Source organism: Macaca mulatta, chromosome 5 (genome assembly GCF_049350105.2).
Source record: "Macaca mulatta isolate MMU2019108-1 chromosome 5, T2T-MMU8v2.0, whole genome shotgun sequence".
NCBI lineage: Eukaryota > Metazoa > Chordata > Mammalia > Primates > Cercopithecidae > Macaca > Macaca mulatta.
The window spans coordinates 107,715,449-107,736,973 of NC_133410.1; the positions used below are offsets into that span (position 1 = coordinate 107,715,449).

Below are 21,525 nucleotides of genomic sequence, written 5' to 3' on the forward strand. Positions count from 1 at the left end.
AAGCGAAAGTTATCAAGAGAGAATAGCAAAATGGCTTCGTTGGTACCCCTTTCACCCCTTCTCCATCATAACTGTTCTCTCATGCCCATTTGTTCATTTAACAGTTAATATTTGAGTTCTTGCAGTGTAAATACTACAAAATAGTGTTTCTATAAAGGAATTAACTATCTATTGAGGGGACAGACATAAAAACAGCTAGCTTAAGTACAGCATTAAAGCTACATATGCTATTCGGATGTAACAGAGGAAAGAAAGACTAACACACTGTCTGAGTGGTCTGGGATGGTGTCATAGAAGGAGTGCTATTTTAGGGGCTAACTAGGAATCTCTCAGGAGGAAAGGGAAAGAGAATGAAGGAAAGGGCCTTTTCAGGCAAAGACGACAGGATGTACAAAAAGTACAGAGATGTAAAACAGCATAATTTTAGAAGGAAACTGCAAATAAAGCAGCATTGCTAGAACATAGAGTGTGGAGAGAGACAGTGGCCAGAGAGGTTGAAAACTGGGAATTAAGTGAATTATATGCCAAGTTAAGGTGTATGGACTTGATTCTGTAGAGAATTCTGGAGCACTTAAAGGATTTTAAGCAGCAAGTTGCCATTATTTGGGTTTTTGTTTATTCGGGGTTTTTTTGAGACAGAGTTTCACTCTTGTTGCTCGGGCTGGAGTGCAATGGCACGATCTCCACTCACTGCAACCTCCTCCTCCTGGATTCAAGCAGTCCTCCTGCCTCAGCCTCTTGAGTAGCTGGGATCACAGGCATACACCACCATGCTCGGCTAATTTTGTATTTTTAGTAGAGACAGAGTTTCTCCATTTTGGTCAGGCTGGTCTTGAACTCCTAACCTGAGGAGATCCGCCCACCTCAGCCTTCCAGAGTGCTGGGATTACAGGTGTGAGCCACCACACCCAGCCATTTAGTTTTCTTTAGAAAGATGTCTCTAGGGTTTAAAGGGGGTAGAAAGAACAGTTATTGCAAAAATATATATGAGAGTTGATAAAGGACTGAATTAAGGTTTTGAGTTAAGCAACTTGAAATTGCTGATACTCAGCCATTTTTGAAACAAATTTCATATGGGTTATTCAACTAGAAGCAGTGAGGATGGAAAAGAAGAGACAGAATTGAGAAAGATATGGGTGGTAGAATTGACAGATTCAAAGTAGAATTAAAGGAGGAGGTAGTTTTAGAGCTAATTCCAAGTTTGGGGTTAACCACCAGATTGGATTATGCCATTCAACAAAATAAAACATGATAGGAAGAGGTGCAGCTAACACTCCCTAAACTTGCCCGCTCACCCATGCTCTTTGGAGTCATTACCCTTAATCTTTTTGCTCTACTCCAAGAGAATCTCCACCATTGGTTTGCAGGGGTGTATAATCATTTGGATTTCCCTGGGCCATATTGGAAAAAGAATTGTCTTGGGCCACACAAAATGCATTAACACTAACAATAGCTGATGAGCTTACACACACACACACACACACACACACACACACACACACACCCCGCAAAAAAAATCTTAAATACCGTTGGCATTTGAAGAAGAAGAGAAATCTAAAAGTTTAGAAAACAGGCTGGGTGCGTTGGCTCACGCCTCTAATCCCAGCACTTTGGGAGGCCAACGTAGGCGGATCATTGTGGTCAGGAGTTCCAGACCAGCCTGGCCAACATGGTGAAACCCCATCTCTACTAAAAATACAAAAATTAGCCAGGCATGGTGGCACGCACCTGTAATCCCAGCTACTAGGGAGGCTGAAGCAGGAGAATTGGTTGAACCCGGGAAGCGGAGGTTGCAGTGAGCCAAAATCACACCACTGCGCTCCAGCCTGGGTGACAGAGCAAGACTCCCAAGACTCTGTCTCAAAAAAAAAAACTTGGAAAACATACTTGGGGGTATAATCAAGGAAAACTTCCCTGGTCTTGCTAGAGACCTAGACATCCAAGTACGAGAAGCTCAAAGAACACCTGGGAAATTCATTGCAAAAAGATCATTGCCTAGGCATATTGTCATCAGGTTATCTCAAGTTAAGACAAAGGAAAGAATCTTCAGAGCTGTGAGGCAAAAGCACAAGGTAACCTATAAAGGAAAACCTATCAACTTAACAGCAGATTGCTCAGCAGAACCGCTACATGCTAGAAATTATTGGGTCCCTATCTTTAGTCTCCTTAGATAAAACAATTATCAGCCAAGAATTTTGTATCCAGTGAAACTAAGCTTCATAAATGAAGGAAAGATACAGTGTTTTTCAGACAAACAAATGCTGAGAGAATTCACCACTACTAAGCCAGCACGACAAGAACTGCTAAAAGGAGCCCTAAATCTTAAACCCTGGAAACACATCAAAACAGAACCTCTTTAAAGCATAAATCTCACAGGACCTACAAAACAAAAATACAATTTAAAAAATTGGGGGGTGTACAGGCAACAGATAGCATGATGAATGGAATAGGACCTCACATCTCAATACTAACATTGAATGTAAATGGCCTAAATGCTCCACTAAAAGATACGGAATTGCAGAATAGATAAGAATTTACTAACCAACTATCTGCTGCCTTTAAGAGACTTACCCAACACGTAAGGACTCACTTAAGGTAGAGGGGTGGAAAAAGACATTCCATGTAAATGGACACCAAAAGTAAACAGGAATAGCTATTCTTGTATCAGGCAAAACAAACTTTAAAGCAACAGCAGTTCCAAAAGACGAGGGACATTATATAATGATAAAAGGCCTTGTCCAACAGGAAAATACCACAATCCTAAATATATATGCACCAAACACTGGAGCTCCCAAATTTATAAAACAATTGCCAATAGACCTAAGAAATGAGACAGACAGCAACACAACAGTGGGGGACCTCAATACTCCACTGACAGCATTAAACAAGTTATCAAGAGAAAAAGTCAACAAAGAAACAATGAATTTAAACTATACCCTAGAACAAATGGACTTAACAGATATTTACAGAACATTCTACCCAAAACTGCAAAATATACATTCTATTCATTAGCAAATGGAACTTTTCTCCAAGATACGCCATGTAATACTCCACAAAACAAGCCACAATAAATTTAAGAAAATTGAAATTATGGCAAGTACTCTCTCAAACCACAGTGGAATAAAACTGGAAATCAACTCCAAAAGGAGCCTTCAAAACCATGCAAATACATGGAAATTAAATAACCTGCTCCTGAATGATCATTGGGTCAACAATGAAATCAAGATGGGAATTTAAAAATTCTTCGAACTGAACAACAATAAATGATACAACCTATCAATACCTTGGGGATACAGCAAAGGTGTTGCTAACAGGAATGTTTATAGCCTGAAATGAAGAAGTCTGAAAGGTCACTAAGATACAATCTAAGGTCACACCTCAAGAAACTAGAGAAACAAGAACAAACCAAACCCAAACCCAGCAGAAGAAAGGAAATAACCAAGATCAGAGCAGAACTAAATGAAATTGAAACAAAAAAAAGACAATGCAAAAGATACATGAAACAAAAAGCTGCTTCTTTGAGAAGATGAATAAGATTGATAGACCATAACCAAGAAAAGAAGAAAGAAAATTCAAATAAACTCAATTAGAAAAAAAATGGGAGATATTACAACTGACACCACAGAAATACAAAAGGTCATTCACAGCTACTATGAACACCTTTACATGCAAAAACTAGAAAACCCAGAGGAGATGGATAAATTCCTGGAGAAATACAACCTTGCTAGCTTAAATCAGAAAGAATTAGATACCCTGAACAGACCAATAACAAGCAACAAGATTGAAATGGTAATTTTAAAATTACCAACAAAAATGTCCAGGACCAGACAGATTCACAGCTGAATTCTACCAGACATTCAAAGAATAATTGGTACCAATCCTATTGACACTATTCCAAAACAAGAAGAAGGAATCCTCCCCAAATCATTCCGTGATTAGTATCACCCTAATACCAAAACCAGGAAAGGACATAACAAAAAAAGAAAACTACAGACCAATATCCCTGCTGAACTTATATACAAAAATCCTTAACAAAATTACTAGCTAACCAAATCCAACAACATATAAAAAAGATAACTCACCATGATCAAATGGGTTTCATACCAGGGATGCCGGGATGGTTTAGCATACCCAAGTCAATAAATGTGATATCCCACATAAACAGAATTAAAAACAAAAATCACACGATCATCTCAATAGACGCAGAAAAAGCATTCCACAAAGTCCAGCATCTCTTTATAATTAAAAATCTTAGCAAAATTAGCATACCAGGGACATACCTCAATATAATAAAAGCCATCTATGACAAACTCACAGCCAACATAATACTGAATGGGAAAAAGTTGAAAGCATTCCCTCTGAGAACTGAAACAAGATAAGGATGCCCACTCTCACCACTTCTATTCAACAGTACTGGAAGTCCTAGCCAGAGCAATCAGACAAGAGAAAGAAATAAAGGTCATCCAAATCAGTAAAGAGGAAGTTAAACTGTTGCTATTTGCTAATGATATGATTGTATACCTAGAAAACCCTTAAGAGTCCTCCATAAAGCTCCTAGAACTGATAAAAGAATTCAGCAAAGTTTCCAGATACAAAACTAATGTACACAAATTAGCTCTCCTATATACCAAGAGCAACTAAGCTGAGAACCAAATCAAGAACTCAACTCTTTTACAATAGCTGCAAAAAATAAAATAAAATAAAATAAAAATACTTAGGAATATTCCTAACCACGGAGATGTAGTTTTACAAGGAAAGCTACAAAACACTGCTGAAGAAAATCATAGATCACACCAACTAACGAAAACACATCCAGTGCTCACCGATGGGTAGAATCAATACTGTAAAAACGACCATACAGCCAAAAGCAATCTGCAAATTCAGTTCCCGTTAAAATACTACCATCATTCTTCACAGAACTAGAAAAAACAATTGTAAAATTCATATGGAACCAAAAAAGAGCCTGCATAGCCAAGGCAAGACTAAACAAAAAGAACGAATCTGGAGGCATCACATTACCTGATTTCAAACTATACTATAAGGCCACAGTCACCAAAACAGCATGGTAGTGGTATAAAAATAGGCACATAGGCCAGTTGAACAGAATAGAGAACCAAGTAATAAACCCAAATACTTACAGCCAACTGATCTTTGACAAAGCAAACAAAAACAAAGTGGCGAAAGGACACCGTATTGAACAAATGGTGCTGCAATTATTGGCATAGAAGAATAAAACTGTTGCCTCATTTCTCACTTACACAAAAAAAAATCAACTCGAGATGGATCAAGGACTTAAATCTAAGACCTGAAACTAAAAATTGTAGAAGATAATATTGGAAAAAAATCCTTCTAGACATTTGCTTAGGCAAGGATTTCATGACCAAGAACCCAAAGCAGATGCAATGAAAACAAAGGTAAATAGCTGGAACTTAAGCTAAAGAGCTTTTGCATGGCAAAAGGAACAGTCAGCAGAGTAAACAGACAACCCACAGAGTAGAAGAAAATCTTCACAATCTATACATCTGACAAAGGACTAATATCCAGAAGCTACAATAAACTCAAATTAGCAAGAGAAAAACTAACAATCCCATCAGAAAGTAGGCTAAGCACATGAATAGACAATTCTCAAATGAAGATATACAAATGGCCAACGTATGACAAAATGCTCAGCATCACTAATGATCAGGGAAATGCAAATCAAAACCACAATGCCATACCACCTTACCCCTGCAAGAATGTGCATAATCAAATCAAAAAATAATAGATGTTGGCATGGATGCAGTGAATAGGGAACACTTCTACACTGCTGGTGGAAATATAAACTAATACAACCACTATGGAAAACAGTGTGGCGATTCCTTGAAGAACTAAAAGTAGATTTACCATTTAATCCAGCAATCCCACTATTGGGTATCTACCCAGTGGAAAAGAAGTCATTATACGAAAAAGATACTTGCGCACGTGTTTATAGCAGCACAATTCACAATTGCAAAAATGTGGGACCAACCCAATGCCCATCAATCAACGAGTGGATAAAGAAACTATGGAGCCTGGTATGGTGGCTCACACCTGTAATCCCAACACTTTGGGAGGCCGAGGCAGGCAGATCACAAAGTCAGGAGATCAAGACTATCCTGGCTAACATGGTGAAACCTCGTCTCTACTAAAAATACAAAAAATTAGCCAGGCATGGTGGCAGGCACTTGTAGTCCCAGCTACTCGGGAGGCTGAGGGAGGAGAATGGCGTGAACCCGAGAGGCAGAGCTTGCAGTGAGCCGAGACCGCTCCACTGCACTCCAGCCTGGGTGACAGTGCGAGACTCGTCTCAAAAAAAAAAAAAAGAAAGAAAAAAAAGAAACTATGGTGTGTGTATGTGTATATATATATGATGGAATGCTACTCAGCCATAAAAAGGAATGAATTAATGGCATTCGCAGCAACCTGGATGAGATTGGAGACAATTATGTAACTCAGGAGTGGAAAACCAAACATCATATGTTCTAGCTATGAGGATGCAAAGACATAAGAATGACAATGGACTTTGGAGACTCAGGGGAAAGGATAGGAAGGGGCTGAGGGATAAAAGACTACAAATATGGTGCAGTATATACTGCTTGGGTGATGGGTCCACCAAAATCTCACAAATCACCACTAAAGAACTTACTTATGTAACCAAACACCACCTGTTCCCCAATAGCCTGTGGAAATTAATTTTTTAAAAAACTCACAGAAAAATTTCATAATGTTTTAAGAAAACTACGAATTTGTATTGGGCCACATTCAAAACCATCCTGGGCCACAGGTAAGACACGCTTGGTTTAGAGTTTTGGCAAACCATAATTGTATTAACTGATTTACAGACATGATCCTGGCACCTGAATTTGGAATGCTCAGATAAATTCCTGTTACATGTAGTAGTAAGGCTAATGGAAACCTTAATTAATCTAGTATCTTCAGTATCAACTAACAGAATTATGTAACCAAACCATTCATGGACACAAAAATATGTCCAGAGGAAGATGCATCCCAGCTTCTTACAAACATCTGAATTTAGGAGCCAGAACTATTTAAATGCTATAATATTTAATAAATTTGAAGATTTTGAGGCTCTTCTGTGAATTTTATCATAGATCCGCCTTTCCCTTATCTAACCTCCTACTTCTCGCCCATCCCCAAAAGCAGAGTTCAAATGCCCATCACCATGCAGGTTCTTTGAATGATGAGAGCTATGGCATGGTACCCTTTTAGGAAAAGGTGGGTGGGGGTGTGTGTAGCAGAAAACAACTTGAAATTATATAGGATTGTAACTTTATAGTTACATATTACAACTTTAGGATTACAATTCAATACCTTTATATATCTTTCCTACAATTGAGAGTATACTGCTGCTAAGCAGCAGAGGAGCCTTGATTCTCACACTTTAATAATCAGAACTATAAAGTATATTAATTGCGTGAGTTCCAGGTCTGAGCTGTTATTTTCAAACTTAACCAACATTAAAGTAGACATGACTACTTTTGAGCAGCAGTTCAAGTTTGTTTCATCAAATTATAATCCCAAGAAATCTTCCACAAAGAAAGAGTTGCATAGGTAGATTAGTTATGGAAATAGTAAATTATTTTTTCTTTGCCTTTGAGATTCACAGCACACATTAATACTAAAGAAACCTTTTTAATTTTATTTGAATCCACTGATTCCCAAACTGTTTGACCATGGATCCTTTTTGCAGGTGGCATCTATTATTACACTGGACATACTTTGGAAAATGCTGTTCTGGAATAAGTTTTTAAAATAATTAAACACCAGGTTCAAATGTATTACATTCCTATAGATCCTTAGCCAGCTATGTGAATCACAGCTCTCTCCTTGTGTTGTTCTTAAACTTTGAAGATCATGCCCCACGCTGAATTCCATCTTAGAGTTCAACCCTTCAAAAGTTTGCACTGACTCACAAGGTTTCATGCCGCTTAGTCATCTCAGCCCTTTGCAGTGTATTCCTGTGCTGATGCTCTTAAAGTCACACCTTTCTTTGAAAGAATGCCCTAGTCTAGGACTGCTGACCAACTACCTGAATCTTCCAGTTATAGACATCAAAAATGTAAAGAGGAATATAGGTTGCCTTTATACCAGGAATATAAAAACTCCCTGCTATCAAAGCCAGCACTTTTCTTTACCCTTTAAGAGTAGAGAATTCTTTATCCGTTACCAGGCTAAAAACTTGTTTAAACCAATGTATTTAGTCATTTGCTCATTCATCCAACAAACATTTATTTAAATCCCATATTGAAAAGGCTTTGATGATACAATCTTGAAAAAGAAAATTTTTGTTAAGTGGCTCACCAACTTAGTGGCTATGCCAACCTGCAATCTTATAAATTACGTCAGATCAAAGCCTATCTGAAAATATTCCGTTGTGATCAATATGACACAGTTTTCAACAGTCTTAAGCTGGGTTGATTTCACTAATCAAGGCCAAATTGACCAAATGCTAAATAGATGAAACTGTTAGCATGAATAATTTGCCTTAGTTTTATATTATACTAAAATTTAGCTTTCTATAAGAATAGAACTATGAAATAAAATACTGTTTCAAACTGCACAAAGCATCTCCAGAATTTTTAAGAACAAAGACCCAGGCCAGGCGTGGTGGCTCAAGCTTGTAATCCCAGCACTTTGGGAGGCTGAGGCGGGCGGATCACGAGGTCAGGAGATCGAGACCATCCTGGCTAACACGGTGAAACCCCATCTCTACTAAAAAAATACAAAAAAACTAGCCGGGCGAGGTGGCAGGCGCCTGTAGTCCCAGCTACTCGGGAGGCTGAGGCAGGAGAAGGGCGTAAACCCGGGAGGCGGAGCTTACAGTGAGCTGAGATCCGGCCACTGCACTCCAGCCTGGGTGACAGAGCCAGACTCCGTCTCAAAAAAAAAAAAAAAAGAACAAAGACCCAGTAATCAGCCATCCTACCTGAGCTTGAGCGTTGGCTTTACCACTTATGGTCTGAACTTGGGCAGATGACTTAATCTGAGCCTCAGTTCCTTCATCTATATGAACAGGAGATGATATCTAGCTAATGGGATTTTCTGCAGGATTAAAATGTACTAATATCTATAAGCTACTCAGTACAGTGTCCAGTTTGAAGTTTTTGGCTATAAAGGGTTGCCATCAGTATTATTCTGTCACATATGACAAATACAATGTTTTTTCTGTTTTTTATCCCATATTCTGTAAGGCAAAGTGATTCCATAGAGTAACTATTCAATAAACATTTGTTGAAGTAGTTGATGAGAGGGCAGGAAATTTTTTTAAGTTCTAGGGTACATGTGTACAACATGCAGGTTTGTTACATATGTATACATGTGCCATGTTGGTTTGCTGCACCCATTAACTCGTCATTTACATTACGTATTTCTCCTAATGCTATTCCTCTCCCCTCCCCCCACCCCATGACAGGCCCAGTGTGTGATCTCCGGAGGGCAGGTATTTTAAAAAGGAGATACTCAGGTGTCTGTTCTGGAAAAGTGAGATGAAAAGAAGCTATGCCTGGCCAAAGAGAGGGCACTGTTCATTTCTGATGTACACATTTCCTTAGTTCATTCCCTGCTCTTCCTTCTGCTACACTGGTCTTTTAAGTGTGATTAGAAACGTAGAGGACAAAATGACAGTTCAAGCATCTTCCCTAATGATTGCATATGTATCTGTTCATCTCTTGTGGTATTCTTTTCTCAAGCTCTGTTGTGATTTTTATAAAATTTTTTACTAAGAATTCTGTATCTGTTTCACATAAACTGTTGCTGAGTAAACAGTAAATTGGGGAGGTTAGAAAAAGCTTTCTAAAACGGATGGGAAAAAGTGTATTAGATGCCAGAACACAGCTACCATAAAAACTTAGTTCTTGGACTCTATTGATTTAGCATGTTTGATCACTAAACAAGTTTGAGCTCAAAGCAAAGATACTATCTAAAAATAGTTTCCTCAAAAAATTTTTATGAAATGGAAGCATAAAGGAAACCCTTTAAAAATATTTTAGCAAATTTGAAAAATATTTGCTAAAAATATTTTAGCAAATTTGAAAAATTTGAAAAATACAATTAATTTTGAAGCTGACTCAGAGGCTGCTTTTTTAAAATATCCAGACCTTCAAATTATTAAAAATGTGAAAATAGAGAAAATTATTTTTAAAATATTTCTATTATTGAGACCTCCCACTAAATCAGATTTAGTTCAAGAGTTCTAAAACAATGGAACCCTCAGTGGAATGAAGACCAAAATGGGTACTAGAAATAAAGGTGGACATTGTTTTTTTCCATCTAACTTTTGCCAGATGGTCTTATATGTCTTTTGTGTAATAACTTTGTAATAAAAAAAACCTATGAGATATATACTTACATCATTCCAGTGACATGGAGATATTACTGAGATAAGAGAGGTTCAATAATGTGCTCAGTCAGTGGTATTTATTGAATCCAGAGCTTGATGTCTCCTCTGCCATGGAGAGAAGACAGAGCTCTAAGCACCATGAGAAATGAAGGCAGATGGAGAATTTTAAGTTCTGCTCAGTCCTTTTGCATGTAATTCAGTTTTCATATTTGTAAGATTAAATCAAGGGGTAAAAAGTACTTTACCCTGGAACATCTGCAGAACAACTACCTGGCACTATCATGAAAATTTAAAAGTAACTTTTTTTTTTTTTTTTTTTTAAGAGGCAGGGTCTTACTCTCACCCAGGCTGGAGTGCAGTGGCGTGATCATAGTTCACTGTAGCCTTGAGCTCCCTGGCTCAAGCAGTCTCCCACCTCAACGCCCTGAGTAGCTGGGACTGCAAATGTGTACCACCATGCCTGGCTAATTTTTTTATTTTTTGTAGAGATGGGGTCTCACTGTGTTGCCAGGCTGGTCTCAAGTGATCCTCCTGTTTTGGCCTTCCAAAGCACTGGGATTACGTCCTGAGCCACCATGCCCAGCCGAGAACTTTTTTAAATTCCAAGTTTTATTCTTGTTTGTCGATCCCAAGGTAGGTCAACATTTGAGGCAATGGCACTTTTACTTCTTTGGCTTTGGTAGCTTCTAAGCCTTCTGTTTTTTTAATATGAACGGCAGTGGTCTTTTCTACTTAAGCAATTTAAGTTGTCATCTTTTGATGAATGTATTTAAAGCTAAAAGCTTTTTCCTTCTGTGGAGAAAAAACTATGATTAAATCAAATGATTCATACAGGACACTGTCACAAAACCACTCAACAATGAGTTGACTGATTTTAATGCATGTTCCTAATGTTTAAAATAAACGTTTATAATTCTCTGATATTTATTTATTGTAGGATGTAATTAAAACCATTGTGCAGAGTGGTGGCATCAAGCATTTAGTTACCATGGCAACTAGTGAACATGTAATAATGCAGAATGAAGCCCTTGTTGCTTTGGCATTAATAGCAGCTTTAGAATTGGGTAAGTACCCCAGTGACAAACTTATTTTCTTCTATTTTTATCTTGGATGAAAGGAAGCATAGAAATGGAGTTGAAGTCAGACAGAACCTTGACTGGAAGCATTTTACTAGTGTCTGTACCGTTCTCTGAATCTATGGAAATCATTCCGTACAGGTTGTTACAGCTGTCCCCTTTGGCTGTGTTTTTGGTAACATTTTTAGGGCAATGTGTTAAGGTAAGTTTAACTTTTAAATAATGTCTCAAGTTACAGCCGCTTAGAGAATAGAGAAAACATTTTCAGCAGGCTTCACAGAGAAACCAAACAATATTTAGAATACGACAGCATATGAAGAGTCTGCTACTCTCCCCGTGACCCAGGCTTTCTCTTCCATCTCTGCTCATTCTCTCTACTACCGGTTCTTTCTTGCTGTTCTCCTTCTTCATCACCGTGACTTCTGTTGCTTGGTAGCATTGCCTTACTCTAATGTCTTATCTTCTGTGTTACACTTCTGTGTGTTTTGCATTCAGAACTCCCCCAAAGCAGAGGCTAAATAATTTCATTAGTTTCAGTTTAACATAGCATTTTTTGTTTGTTTGTTTGTTTTTTTGAGACAGTCTTGCTTTGTCACCCAGGCTGGAGTGCAGTGACGCAATCTCAGCTCACTGCAACCTCCGTGTCCTGGGTTCAAGCAATTCTCGTGCCTCAGCCTCCCGAGTAGCTGGGATTACAGGCATGCACCACTGCGCCTGGCTAATTTTTGTATGTTTTGTAGAGACGGGGTTTCACCATGTTGGCCAGGCTGGTCTTAAACTCCTGACCTGAGGTAATTCACCCACTTCAGCCACCCAGAGTACTGGGATTACAGGCGTGATCCACCATGCCCGGCCCTAACATAGCATTTCTAATGGGCAGAATTCATCATGAGAAGCTAATTCATAGGCATCTAGTTTATGAATAGCATCAACTAGATGGCTTAGGAGCCAACCCAAGACAGTCAGCCAGGGATGGTATAATAGAGTCACATGGCCTGTGGTTAAAGCCTAAGGCTGCTTTACACAAAGAGGACTTTACACTTAGTAGGGATGTCCTATCCAATTCAAAGCCATTTGGATAAATACTGTTAACTGATAGCCTCTTAATTCCCACTGATGACTTATATCCATAATTCTCACACTGGGGCGAATGGACCCTCCAACCCCAGTTCCAGGAAGAGGAAACACTCGTGTATTTTTTTATGTGCATAGAGTGTGTAATGATCAAGTCAAGGTGTATAGGATATCCTTCTCCTTGAATGGTCTATTGTTGACTGGAAGCCTTACCACTAACAGTCAGTGAACACATATTTTGTATATTATATACTATATTCTTATAATAAATCTAGAGAAAAGAAAATGTTAAGAAAATCATAGGGAAGAGAAAATATATTTACTATTTATTAAATAGAAGTGGATTATCAAGAAGGTCTTGATCCTTGTCTTCACATTGAGTAGGCTGAGGAAGGGGAAGAACAGAAGAAGGGGCTTAGTCTTGCTCTCTCAGGGATGGCAGAAGAGAAGAAAATCCAGGTATAAGTGAACCCACACAGTTCAAACCTATGTTGTTCAAGGGTCAACTGTATATTCTTTGGTGAAATGCCGATTTTTGTCTTTTACCCTGTTTTGTTTTTTTGTTTTGTTTTGTTTTGACTATTGAGTTTTGAGAGTTCTTTATATATTCTAAAAGTTTATAGTTCTATATTTTACATTTAAGTCTGTAATCCATTTTGAGTTAATATCAGTGTAAGGTATGAGGTTTAGGTTAGGGTTCATTTTCTTTGTCCCATGGATGTCTAATTGTACTAGCACCTTTTGTTAAAAAGCTTTCTTTCCTCCACTGAACTGATTTTGTACCATTATCAAAAGTCAGTTGAGTGTATATGTATGAGTCTGTTTCTGGGTCTTCTATTCAGTGCCTTTGACGTAAGTGTCTATGTTGCCACCAATAATATGCTATCTTGATTACTGTAGCTATAGAGTAAGCCTTAATACTGGATAGAGGAATTTCTCACACTTTATTCTTCTTTATCAAGATTGTTTTAGCTATTTTAGGGCCTGTGGCTTTCCATATAAGTTTTAGTGTAAGCTTGTCTATTTTCTATAGAAAATCTTGCTAGGATTTTGATTGACATTGCATTGAGTCCTTATCTTTTACTTGTGGAGGAAATTACGTGATTTATAGGATTTGCTCCAAAATAATTTGAGATGGTTGAAAGTAGGTGAATGAGACAGATTGGCCATAATTCTTTAAGGTGATAAGTGCATAATGTATATTATTATACCATCTTTTCTGATTTTGCATGTGTTTAACATTTTCCATAATAAAAAGTTTAATTGTCTCATATTAAAAGAAATGTGTTAGTATTAAATATTAAGCTCAAACACCTGAAATGTCTACTGAAATCTAGTTCTGTTTATTCTTTTCACGTGGTCTGAATTTAATATTATTTTTCTGGGTCATTATTATTTATCAGTTCCATTTGGAAGGTTTCATATGGTCAATTTCTGGAAAAGGAAGCAGCGTTTATCCTGAGGGTACTGGGTTCATACACAGTAGATATAACTTATACTTTGTTTTATTTTGTAGGCACTGCTGAGAAAGATCTAGAAAGTGCTAAACTTGTACAGATTTTACATAGACTGCTAGCAGATGAGAGAAGTGCTCCTGAAATCAAATATAATTCCATGGTCCTGATATGTGCTCTTATGGGATCTGGTAAGTATTCTTCTGTCATCTGATGTCCATAAACATATGGTTCACATTAAATATTAAACATGGAGTAATAGTAGATGATGGCTTTGGGTTTTAAAGCCATTAGAAATTAGTTTATGGAGGTTGTAAGATTGCTTTTTCCCCCGGTTACTATAACCACTCATTTCTTTATGGTGATAACATTGAAAATCTCTTCTAGCTGTCTTGAAATATATACTACATTGGTATTTTCTAGCCATCCAACTGTATAATAGATAGAATTACTTTTCACTTAAGATATTCCCAAAAGATTCTTACTACAATAGAAAGTGTCATATAGTGAATCTAGACAACATTCAGTATTGCAAAATCAGTAAGTCTCATGAACCCTAAAATGTTATTTTATAGCAAGCACAGGTTCTGATTTTGTATGCCATAATATTAACTAAGGAATTTGTTTAGGAGGCCAGGCACTGTGGCTTATGCCTGTAATCCCAGCACTTTGGGAGGCTGAGGTGGTGGATCACTTGAGGCCAGGAGTTTGAGACCAGCCTGGCCAACATGGTGAAACCCCGTCTCTACTAAAAATACAAAAATTAGCCGGGAGTGGTGGCACACGCCTGTAGTCCCAGCTACTCAGGAGGCTGAGGCAAGAGAATCGCTTGAACCCAGGAGGCAGAGGTTGCAGCCGAGAGATTCTGCCACTACTCCAGCCTAGGCAACAGAGCAAGACTCGGTGTCAAAAAAAAAAATTGTTCAAGAAATCATTGGTATATCTTCTATGGACATTGGCATATCTTAGTATATGTTCTGTGGACACTTGAAAAGAGTGTGTATTGTGCAGTTATTGGGTACTGTTGTATAAATGTGAATTTGATTCTGTTGGTACTAGTGTCAAGTTTCCTGTATTCTTGCTAGTTTTCCAGTTAATTGTTCTGTCAATTGTCAAGAGGAAGGGTGTTGAAGTTTCCCGCTATAATTGTAGATTTGCCTATTTCTCCTTTCTGTTCTGTCCATTTTTGCTTAACATAATTTTCAGCTCTGTTGTTAGGTACCTACACCTTTAGGATTGCTGTGCTTTCTTGAGGGATTGACCCTTTTATCATTATATAATGTACCTCTCTCTGGTATTTTGCTTTGCTCTCATCAACTTTATCTGACTGTAACATAGCTACTTCTGCTTTTTATTATTATTATTATTACTATTTTATTTTCTTTCATGTGCCACTACAAGAAGCTATCCTATTTTCTTTTGAATAACATTCACATGATCTTTTCCCACTCTTTTAGTTTCAGTCTGCTGTATTGTATTTGAAGTGAGTTTCTTGTATGCAGCCCAAAGTTGTATCATTTTCTAATCTACTCTACCAGTCCCTTTTGTGTATTTAGACCATTTACATTTAATGGGATGACTGATATGGCTCAAGTCTACAATCTTATTTTTGTTTTCTGTTTGTCCCATTTCTTCTTTCTTTTCTTTTTTCTTTTTTTTTTTTTTTTTGAGACAGAGTCTCACTCTGTCGCCCAGGCCGGAGTACGACGATCTCGGCTCACTGTTCTTTATTTCTGATTTCCTATGGGTTAAACATTTTTTAGTCATTTACATTTATTCTTCCTCATACGTATATATATAATTTTTTTTTTTTTTTTTTTTTTTTTTTTTTTTTTTTGTGACAGAATCTTGCTCTGTTGCCTAGGCTGGAGTGCAGTGGCGTGATCTTGGCACACTGCAACTTCCGCCTCCAGGGTTCAAGTGATTCTCATGCCTCAGTCTCCTGAGTAGCTGGGATTACAGATGCCTGGCACATCACACCTGGCTCATTTTTGTATTTTAGTAGAGGCGGGCACTCTGTTGCCCAGGCTGGTCTTGAACTCCTGACCTCAGGTGATCTACCTGCCTTGGCCTCCCAAAGTGCTGGGATTACAGGTGTGAGCCACCACGCCAAGCCTCTCATATATATCATTCTTAAATATTTCTTCTACATATATTAGAATCACATTAGACAGTGTTACAACTTTTCTTTCAACCACCAAACATATTTCAGAAAACTCTTTGAAAGAGAAGGGAAGCCTATTGTATTTACTCACATTTTTAGATTTCTTATTTTTGTTATATCATTCCCTTTCTGTTTAGAGAACTTCCTTTAGCCATACTGCTAGCAACAAATTTTTAGCAAAAAAAAAATTTTTTCTTTCGTAATGAAAGGGAAATGACATTCTCAAATGAGAGAAAATGGGTATAGGATTCTGGATTCACAGTTCTTTCTTTACTTGAAAACTATTGTGCCACTTTTTTCTAGCCTCCCTGGTTTCTGATGAGAAATCCACTGTGTTCCTATGTGTGTTTTTTTCCCCTGTAGGAAACGTGTCATTTTTGTCTCTCAGGACTTACTTTGCGTTTAGTATTCAAAGGTTTGACTATGATGTGTCTTGGCATGAATTTCTTTGGGTTTATCCTGTTTGAGTTTGCTCAGCTTCTTAAATTGATAGGTTTATGTCTTTTGCTAAATTGGGAAGTTTTGACTGTTACTTCTTCAGGTACTTTTCAGCCCCATTCTGTCCACTCTTTCCAGACCTCTGATGACACTGATGTGAGATCTTTAATTATAGTCTTGTAGGTCCCTGAGGTTTTGTTCTTTTTTACCCCCAGATTATTTTCTTTCTGTTGTACAGACTGAGTAATTTCTATTGTTTTATCTTGGAAGTTCTCTGATTACTTTCCTTGTCCCCTCTATTCTGATGTTGAACCTATTTTTATTTCAGTTATATATTTTAGTTCAAAAATTTCCATTTGCTGCTTCTTTATATCTTCTATTTCCTTGCAGAGACTTTGAGTCTTTTCCATTTGTTTAGGCATTTTTAGAATTGTGGTAAAATATACAAAACATAAAATTTACTGTTTTAACCTTTTTTAAGTATATAGTTTAATGGCGTTAAGAACATTGCTGTGCAATGACCACCAGCATCCATCTCCAGAACCACCTTCATTTTCCCAAACCGAAACTCTGTACTCATTGACCAATAACTCCCCATTTACCCCTCCCCACAGCCTCTGGCAATCACCATTTATTTTGTGTCTCCATCATTTGACAACTCTAGGCACCACATATATGTGGAATAATCAACTTTTGTCCTTTTTTGTCTAGCTTATTTCACTTAGGTCTTTAAGGCTGATCTGCATTGTAGCACATGTCAGAATTTCATTTCCTTTTAAAGCTGAATAATTTTCCATCATACGTATATATCACATTTTGTTTATCCATTCATCAATCCATGGACATTTGGGCCATTTCCACCTTTTGGTTTTTGTGAATAATGCTGCTGTGAACATTGGTATACAAATATCTCTGAGTCTCTGCTTTTAATTATTTTTGGTATATACTCAGAAGTGGAATTGCTAGATCATATGATCATTCAATGTTTAATTTTTTGATTAAATATTGTTTTTATTAATTAAATAGTGTCATACTCTTTTTCACAGTGGCTGGACCATTGTCCATTTCTACCAGCAGTACACATGGATTATAATTTCTCAACATCTTCATCAATATTTGCTGTGTTTTAGTAATGGCCAAACTTATGAGTGTGAGGTGGCATCTTACTGTGGTTTTTATTTGCATTTCCCTAATGATTACTGATGGGAATCTTTTCATGTGTTTGTGGGCCATTTGTATATCTTCTTTGGAGAAATGTCTATTCAAGTCTTTGCCCATTTTTAGAATTGAAGGGTTTGTTGTTGTTGTTGTTATTGTTGAGTTGTAAGAGTTTTGGTTTTTTGAGACGGAGGTTCGCTCTTGTTGCCCAGGTGGGAGTGCAATGGCGTGATCTCGGCTCACTGTAACCTCTGCCTCTCAGGTTCAAGCGATTCTCCTGCCTCAGCCTCCTGAGTAGCTGGGACTACAGGCATGCACCACCATGCCCAGCTAATTTTGTATTTTTAGTAGAAACGGGGTTTCTGCATGTTGGTCAGGCTGGTCTCAAACTCCTGACCTCAGGTGATCCACCCACCTTGGCCTCCCAAAGTGCTGGGATAACAGGCATGAGCCACCATGCCTGGCCCAAGTTGTAGGAGTTTATACCAGTACCCCACTATTTTGATTATTATAGCTTTGTAGTAAGTTTTGAAATCAGTTAGTATGAGAACTCCAGCTTTGTTCATTTTCAAGATTGTTTTGGAGATTTAGGAGCAAGGTCCCATCTTTAAACTTTTTTCTTTTAATTAAAAAAAAAAGGAAGTTTTAATTATTTTTTTTAATTATAATACATTCCTAAGAAAGACATTGCTAGGCTACTGCTATGTCTTTTTCCAGAGTTGTTTCTAGTTTTATAGCTTAGTCTTGCCAAAATAAACATTTTGGGTATATGTTTTGGATAGATTGTATAATAATATTAGAACAACCTAACAGAATCATATCTGTTTTTTTTTTGTTTTGTTTTTTGTTTTGTTTTGTTTTGTTTTTGTCTTCCAGAATCTCTACACAAGGAAGTACAGGATTTGGCTTTTCTAGATGTCGTATCCAAACTTCGCAGTCATGAGAACAAAAGTGTTGCCCAGCAGGCCTCTCTCACAGAGCAGAGACTTACTGTGGAAAGCTGAGAACTGCCCGATACACGGCATCATCCCATCTCTAATTTCCCCTCTGTCCTCCATCTAGCGGCTTCTTCCGCTTCATTCTCTACCATACCACTTGTGCATGCATGTAATGTTCTAATACCAGTTGAAGAACTGCTGTAGGTACCTCCCTAATAAGATTTCTAAACCCATAGTTAGTGTGATCATGACTTTGTCAAAGGCAAGTCTCCACCCATAACTGTTCTCTTGTATCCCTGTTGCTTGAGCTACATTAAGTAGAATGTGCATGTTGTAGTCCTATGATGATGTAAACTTGGTACTACATAATGACTTGCTCCACACATGCAGTAAACTACATAATGATGTACTGGTAAACTAGAAACAAAGAATGCAGCAGGATCTGTCTAGCATATTAAAGATGAAACTGAATTGGAAAAATAGCTCCATTTTTTGGTGCTTGGGAAGCACAGTGACCAAAAAAGCTGTATGGCTGCTTATTCATTAGCCTTTCCTACTAATGTCAAACCCATGGTACCTAGAGTTAAATAAAATTCCAATGCCCTTACTCTTTAACCTATTGTTTCTCCTTTTTCCTTTGTAGACTATTGAAACTGCCACAAACTTGGCAAGACTTTCTGAGGTTTCTGATTCCATATTTAATTGACTATTATCAATAGCCTGATATTGAAAAACATTTGTAGTTTTCAGTGTGAAACTAAGGGGTTGAAGAATCGCTATTGGGTTTTGCCTGTATTTTAGATTCTGATACATATGCTGTTTCACTCAGGAACTACTTCTACCAGTTGATCAGCATTATCCAGCACTTGTCTTTACAAGTCATTTGGCACTTGTTTGTTTTCAACAGAGACAATTGAGTATAGTTTATTGAAGAATGGATTTTTTTTTTTTTTTTTTTTTTTTTTTTTTTTGCTGTTTTTCATCATTCAGCTAGAAAGTGAGAAGTTTTATCTTCCATGGTCCTTTTAAATCTTGTTAGAACTAGCAGGACGTAGGTGGAAAGATGAAGAAATAAGCTTGTCTAGACTAAAGAAAGAAAAGCAGGTTATAAAAGCCATAGTAGCCAGTCCAGTTTATTCTGCAGATGGCCTCATACCAATCGCTGTTAGTTTCCCACCTCCACTTTCCCACTGAGAACTGCAGCAATTTTAAAGGATATGAGAAAGCCAAGACTCAAGAGATGAGAAGATCCCGTTGGCAAAATATAGTGTACTCTTCACTGCCACTGCCACCACCAAATGGGTTTTTAGAGCTTTGAAACACAACCTTTGTAAATTAATGAAAACCTCCCTGTGACCCACCTGCCTTCTCCCCATACCCAAATTTGACCACTACTGGCCTAAAGGCAAGATGGGCTTCGATATAGAAGGACTGCAGGACAGTAGAAAGGGCTGCCACGGAGGTGACAAGAGCTCCTTCCTCTCCAACATGTGATGCTACACATCTCTGTGGGTGATCTAAGTTGGACTTTTGACTCTAAAACAGCTATAATCCAAGAAAGGTAAAATTCTAATGGAGGTAAAGAATCCTGACTGACTGTTCCCTTTGATGTCCAAATAAGGGACTGTCGTGAGTACTTATGCTACACTTACTATAAGAATGATATTGTTTGTCTTTCTCCTGGGCTGGATAGCGGACTATATTTTATTATAGGCTTTGAGAGACATCTGTCATGTTGCATAACTGTTCATATTAATAACTTAATAAATAGTATATGAAGCTATAATGGCATCATTTGGTTTTTTCCGTATATTTTATCTATATTTCCAACTCCTAGAATAGGGCTTGCTATTGATGTTCAACAAATATTTGTTGACTGAATGAATGAATCCTGCATCCATGAAGTTTCCAGACTGCCTGAACTAATTCCAGAAAGATAGACTGATTGACTGATAGAGAGTTTGAGATTTGATAGTTTGTCTGACTTTAGGGAAAAAATTTTAACAAAAGCATCCTAAAATCATATTCGTGAGAGAAGTTACCATCTAGGCCAGCTACCAGCCATCAATTTGCTAATATGCTAGGAACTCCCATCTCCAACAAAATAAAGTGCCATTCAAAGTACTCATCATTGTATAGAAAGACCAGAAGGCTGTGATGGGGGCTACCAAATTATATGGTACACTGATGTGCCATTGCAGTGGATGGGAGAGTCTGTAGACTGTACTCTCCCTTATCTCCTACTAAATCTTAGTCCTAGAGACCACTATTAAGTTAGTTTGCTACCCACTAAGAGTACATTCCAAGGGAGACGACAGGAGGAAAGAATAGCACAACAAAGCTCTAACTGTCCATCTTGAGCCAGTACTAGAACATAGATGAAAAGCGCAGGAATTCAAGCAAAGAAGATGCCTGAGTGCAACGCACTAGAATACCCCTTTTCCCCCAGCCCTGTTAGCAACTTGGAGTCATGTCAACCCACCCGACTAGACTGTAACCTCATTGTGCTCAAAGCAAACACTAGCCCATAATCCAGTGTTTTCCTTGATTAAAAAAAACATGTTTTGAGCATACTGTCTGATAAGAATGGAGACACAGAGGAAAACTTTTTCATTTAAAATGATTTCTTGAATGGAATAGAATGCAGTTCTCATATGCAAGCATTAGTCTGAAGGGTTCTGAAAAATGCTACATGTGAAGAATTCAAAAAGAAATGCTCTTTGGTATAATTAGGAGGCTTATTATCTAATTCTCTTGAACATACTGGGTGAGGATATCTAGATGTTAAGACATTTACTTAGGTGAGCATTACCCTTTGTATCCAGCTGTTACTGGAATCAGTAAG

The 21,525-nt window shown here is 37.7% G+C and overlaps 1 protein-coding gene across 12 annotated transcripts in view; it reads left to right on the forward strand.

The window, feature by feature from the left end:
* RAP1GDS1 (Rap1 GTPase-GDP dissociation stimulator 1) overlaps positions 1–19,295 on the forward strand; it is a 171,996-nt gene extending 152,701 nt beyond the window's left edge. For all 12 annotated transcript variants that reach the window (XM_015138862.3, XM_078002021.1, XM_015138854.3 and 9 more), the window contains 3 exons: positions 11,316–11,442; positions 14,045–14,173; positions 18,619–19,295. In XM_015138862.3, coding sequence (XP_014994348.1) covers positions 11,316–11,442; positions 14,045–14,173; positions 18,619–18,746 — 384 coding nt within the window. In that variant the 3' untranslated portion in view covers positions 18,747–19,295. The remainder of the gene's footprint in view (positions 1–11,315; positions 11,443–14,044; positions 14,174–18,618) is intronic.
* The last annotated feature ends 2,230 nt before the right edge of the window (positions 19,296–21,525 follow it).